Source organism: Ranitomeya variabilis, chromosome 4, assembly GCF_051348905.1.
Source record: "Ranitomeya variabilis isolate aRanVar5 chromosome 4, aRanVar5.hap1, whole genome shotgun sequence".
In the NCBI taxonomy this organism is placed as follows: Eukaryota; Metazoa; Chordata; class Amphibia; order Anura; family Dendrobatidae; genus Ranitomeya; species Ranitomeya variabilis.
Window position 1 is genome coordinate 639,761,052 of NC_135235.1, and position 6,000 is coordinate 639,767,051.

General features: G+C 44.7%; 1 protein-coding gene across 1 annotated transcript in view; it reads right to left on the reverse strand.

The window, feature by feature from the left end:
* Window positions 1-5,660, reverse strand: part of LOC143767220 (uncharacterized) — a 40,401-nt gene extending 34,741 nt beyond the window's left edge. Inside the window, exons 1-4 of the mRNA XM_077255370.1 lie at window positions 5,415-5,660; window positions 5,106-5,285; window positions 4,900-5,023; window positions 4,728-4,816 (exon numbers count right to left, since the gene is read on the reverse strand). Coding sequence (XP_077111485.1) covers window positions 4,728-4,816; window positions 4,900-5,023; window positions 5,106-5,285; window positions 5,415-5,597 — 576 coding nt within the window. The 5' untranslated portion in view covers window positions 5,598-5,660. The remainder of the gene's footprint in view (window positions 1-4,727; window positions 4,817-4,899; window positions 5,024-5,105; window positions 5,286-5,414) is intronic.
* Between the last annotated feature and the right edge of the window lie 340 nt (window positions 5,661-6,000).

Below are 6,000 nucleotides of genomic sequence, written 5' to 3' on the forward strand. Positions count from 1 at the left end.
CTTTACTCTACCTCCTCCCGCCTTAATGATGACACCTGATAGATGGTGGCACAGGAACTGTTCATCTGATGTTATAGCCCATCTGTGCCAAGGAAAAATGAGTGATTTCAAACACATTAGTTGGACACCAGTCCTGTAGTCAGTTAAAATTTACAACACTGTGCACTACCTACAATTTGTAGTGCAGCGGTATCCACGCTATGCAGTGATGAGGCAGTGACCCAGTAAAGTTCAAAACAAAAGTCTCTTTAATGTGTTCACTTGACAGCATTAATGTCCAACTCACAGCATTACACAGTACACGATATCCTCCGGATCCCAGCCTGGAACCATATCCTCCAGTTTGCAGCCAATAAACATGCCAGTCCAACTCCAAGACCAGTTACCGTGGGCGACTGCCCAGCTATGTATGCTGTGGGTGCCAGGCATCTCAGCTCCCCTGGCTGTTTGGCTCTGCTTGCCTGTGTTGCCTCACACAGGTAGAGCTCTGCAGAGCCGACTGCTCTGCACTCAAGCAAACACCAGACTGACAACAACTCTGACCCTGACACACCCAAACTCTTTACTGCAGGGCTTTTAACCAAAGAACGTGTAGCCTTCGGCCACATAGAAAACCAGGCCAGGAAATAAACAGACTGCCATCCTGTAGTCAGTTTCAAAAGAAAAGCTCAGCAGGTTTTCTCAAATCTGCCCTGGACAAATAGCTTGTCCAAGACTAACACTCACTTATATTTTTCATTGCAATCACAGCTACGCCTGTGACTGCAATGCACTCCCATGGCCTCAATGTGCCTCCTTGCGCATCCTGGGGGGAACAAACAGCAACCCTCACATGTAACACTGATCACTGCCTCAGATATCATTGATATCTTCCTCAACAAATCATGTATATCCTGTGGATCCCCCTTCATTGTATTTTTTCCCTCAATAATAATGTTCTCAGTATTAATACTTTTGACAAGAAAAACTGAAGAGGTTTGGAGCTTTTCAAAATTTCACTGACAACCATGTGTAGGTGAAGTGCTCAAAATTCCCATTCTAATGTGGTTTCAGACTGAAAAATTATCAATTTATTTTATTACACTGCAATATATTCTAATGGTACAACTTCCCATCTCTGATTGCTGTCTCATCTCCTGCAATATATTCCAATGGTACAACTTCCCACCTCTGATTGCTGTCTCATCTCCTGCAATATATTCTAATGGTACAACTTCCCATCTCTGATTGTTGTCTCATCTCCTGCAATATATTCTAATGGTACAACTTCCCACCTCTGATTGCTGTCTCATCTCCTGCAATATATTCTAATGGTACAACTTACCACCTCTGATTGCTGTCTCATCTCCTGCAATATATTCTAATGGTACAACTTCCCACCTCTGATTGCTGTCTCATCTCCTGCAATATATTCTAATGGTATATAATTCTAGCTACTGCACACAATTCCTGCATGAGTTCACAAATGTTATCCATCTTAGCTGCATAGATAATGCTATTTAGTTATTACAACTTACTCTGTTTGTCTTTTATGCTATGAGGTGAACTAACTTCTCAAAGTGGTTTATGATCCATGTAGGCCTGGACATTTGTCCATCTGTTCACTACATTTATTGTGTCATGCTGTCTCAACTTAGTCTGATTGATTGCTAACGAGAGAAAAAAGTAAGATCTAACCTCCTCTTTCAGCCTCTCGCAGCATACTAACTCTTCAACTCATGAAGCTGGAAACTCCCTCGACTTGGTCTTCTCCCGGCTTTGCTCAGTGGATGATTTCACAAACTCCCCTCTCCCGCTCTCTAACCACAACCTTCTTTCATTCTCTATCAAGAACTACCATCCCGCTCAGGTCACCCTCACTTTCCACACTTATAGAAACATACAGGCCATTAACACCCAGAAACTTATGAAGAACTTGCAGTCCTCATTGGTCCCTATCTCCTCCCTCTCATGTCCTGAATCTGCACTGAAGCATTACAATGAAACCCTGCAAAGTGCCCTGGATGAAATTGAACCTCCTATACATAGAACAACTCGACACAGACGGTGAAAACTATGGCACACGCTGCAAACACGTTTCCTACAGAGGTGCTCCAGGTGCACCGAACGCCTGTGGAAAAAATCTAATCTACCCGAAGATTTCATCCATTTTAAGTTTTTGCTTAAAACATACAACTGTGCCCTTCACCTCTCCAAACAAACCTATTTCAACACCCTCATCATCTCACTGTCTAATAACCCTAAACATCTCTTTGACACTTTTCATTCCCTACTCAACCCAAGAGTGCAGGCCCCAACCACGGATCTCCACGCTGACGATCTGGCCAACTACTTCAAAGAAAAAATTGACCATATCTGACAGGAAATTATCTCCCAATCTCCTCATATCATGCACTGTCCTACCTCCCCCACTGCATCTAGATCACTCTCTGACTTTGAACCAGTCACAGAAGAAGTAATCAGGCTCATTGCATCTTCTCGCCCGGCCACTTGCACCAGTCACCCCATTCCGTCACTTCTCCTACAGTCCCATTCCCCTGCTGTCACCTTTCACCTAACACAAATATTCAACCTCTCTCTCTTCCGGTATCTTTCCCTCCTCATTTAAGCATGCCATCATACATCCAAAACTTAAAAAAACGTCCCTCGACCAAATCTGTGCCACTAACTATAGACCTGTGTCTAATCTTCCCTTCATCTCTAGACTCCTCGAACGCCTGGTCCACTCCCGTCTTATCCGCTATCTCTCAGATAACTCTCTTCTCGACCCTCTTAAATCTGGTTTCCGCTCTTTACACTCTACTGAAACTGCCCTCACTAAAGTCTCTAATGATTTACTAACAGCTAAATCTAATGGTCACTACTCCATGCTAATTCTCTTGGCTCTCTCTGCAGCATTCGACACTGTGGATCATCAGCTCCTCCTCACTATGCTCCGCTCCATCGGCATCAAGGACACCGTTCTCTCCTGGTTCTCCTCCTATCTCTTCGACAGCTCTTTTACTGTATCTTTTGCTAGTTAATAATAATCTTTATTTTTACATAGAGCTAACATATTCCGCAGCGATTTACAGTTTGCAAACATTATCATTGCTGTCCCCTTTGGGGCTCACAATCTAAATTCCCTCTCAGTATGTCTTTGGAATGTGGGAGGAAACCGAAGTACCTGGAGGAAACCCACGCAAACACGGGGAGAACATACAAACCCCTTGCAGATCTTTTCCTTGGTGGGATTTGAACCCAGGACTCCAGCGCTCCTATTTCTTTGACCACTATTTCACTGTATCTTTTGCTGGTTCCTCCTCCTCTCATCTTCCCCTTACTGTTGGGGTTCCTCAAGGATCAGTCCTAGGCCCCCTCCTCTTCTCTTTGTATACCGCCCTTATTGAACAGACAATCAGTAGATTTGGGTTCCATTACCATCTCTATGCAGATGACACCCAATTATACACTTCTTCTCCTGATATCACGCCTGCCTTTTTAGAAAACACCAGTGTTTGTCTTACTGCTGTCTCTAACATCATGTCCTCCCTCTATCTGAAACTGAACCTGTCAAAAACTGAACTCCCCGTGTTCTCTCCATCTACTAACCTACCTTTGCCTGACATTGCCATCTCCGTGTGTGGTTCCACCATTACTCCCAAGCAACATGCCCGCTGCCTTGGGGTCATCCTTGATTCCGAGCTTTCATTCACCCCCCACATCCGATCACTGGCTCGCTCTTGTTATCTGCACCTCAAAAACATTTCTAGAATTCGACCTTTTCTTACTTTCGACTCTGCAAAATCTCTTACTGTTTCTCTTATTCACTCTCGTCTGGACTATTGTATCTCTCTACTAATCGGCCTCCCTCTTACCAAACTCTCCCCTGTCCAATCTGTCCTGAATGCTGCAGCCAGGATCATATTCCTCACCAACCGTTACACCGATGCCTCTACCTTGAGCCAGTCATTACACTGATTACCCATCCACTCCAGAATCCAGTACAAACTTATGCACAAAGCGCTCCATAGCTCAGCACCACCCTACATCTCCTCACTGGTCTCCGCCTACCAACCTACCAGTGCTCTCCGTTCTGCTAATGACCTGAGGTTAGCATCCTCAATAACCAGAACCTCACACTCCCGTCTCCAAGACTTTTCACGTGCTGCGCCAATTCTTTGGAATGTACTACCCAGGTTAATACGAATCCCCAATCCCCACAGTTTTAAGCGTGCCCTAAAAATGCATTTGTTCAGACTGGCCTACCGCCTCAACGCATTAACCTAATTATCCCTGTGTGGCCCATTCAAAAAACTTAAACCATAATCCGGTTCCTTGCATCATGTTCTGTTACCATCCACCTCTGATGTCTCCCCTTTTCCCATAGATTGTAAGCTTGCGAGCAGGGCCCTCATTCCTCTTGGTATCTGTTTTGATCTGTGTTTATTGCTATGCTGTAATATCTATTGTCTGTACAAGTCCCCTCTATAATGTAAAGTGCTGCGGAATATGTCAGCGCTATATAAAAAAAAATTATTATTAGTAAAATATATTTTATTAGTATAAAAATTATTAGTTATTAGTATTCTCTATACAGGTAAGTTTCAGTAAAGAAAGTGTCAGTGTTTCTAATAAATTGTCAGTTCAGTGTATAATACTAGGGGATAAAACAAGGCTGAACACAAGACCTTCACAGCCTTCTACACATCATAGGGGAGATCTCATGACACCTTCTCTCCATATACCTGATGATCATCGAAATCTTCTTGTTTACAGTCCTGTGGAAGAAGAGGATGGGGACATCTCTCTGGTGTTGTCCTCTTACTGGATAGAACTGGAGGAAACACATACAGGGACTGAATTCATTCTTTACATACAGATAATTATAGGCTGTGTGTATTTAGTCCTGTCTATTACCTGGTGATGTGAGGGGCTGGGGAACCTCCATCATGACGTCCTTGTACAGATCTTTGTGTCCTTCTAAATACTCCCACTCCTCCATGGAGAAATAGACGGTGACATCCTGAGACCTTATAGGAACCTGACACATACAATGATACCGTCATCCCCCGATCCCTCCATAGCGTTACTGTATAATGTCCCAGCATTCCCAGCAGTGTCACCTCTCCAGTCAGCAGCTCAATCATCTTGTAGGTGAGTTCTAGGATCTTCTGGTCATTGATGTCCTCATGTATCAGGGGGTGAGGTGGAGGCCCCGTGATTGGGCTCAGGGGTCTTCCCCATCCCTCAGACACATGGTCCTGACAGCGCTCACTAGAGGTCTTCTTCACTACTGTGTAATCCTGGTTATGGAGAGACACATTAATAAACCTCACTACAGACATTCCCAGAGTCCTCACCTCTCCAGTTCTGTCCATCTGTTATTCCCATAGATAAGAATGATGTAATGTGACGTCATCAGAATCTCTCACCTCTCCAGTAAGCCGGAAGAGGATCTGTAGGGTGAGGTGTAATATCCTCTCCGCCATCTTGTCTCTGTCCCTCTCCATCCTTGTAGGGTCACTCAGGACAATTCTCTTATATAGAAGATCTCCACTGAGAGGATACGATATTGTAGGGACCTGAATGGGGAGAAGATGATGATGTAACATCATAAAGATCCCATGTAAGAAACCTCCGGAGCTGTTACCGGCGTCACATGATCACTACATCCAGTCATGGCCCCGTCCTGCCCCCGGTATAACACACAGTCCATTATAGTCACATACAGAGATTTATCACAGGCTCAGCACTGAGGGGGTTAATGTCCCCTGCGCCCAGTAATGGGGAATCTCCAGCACCTACCTCCACCTGCAGAGCCGCACACCACATATATGGCTGTTCTGTGCGCACAGGACCTGTGAAGAGGTCACAGGAGGGGAGGAGTCAGGAGTCACATGATGGGCAGTCCGGCTCACAGAACGGCTCTTTTTTTTTAATAGAAATACGTTTCCCACAGTCATGGCTCCCGCTCTTTGCCTGTACAGTGAGGGCCTCATTATACACCTGGATAAGTAT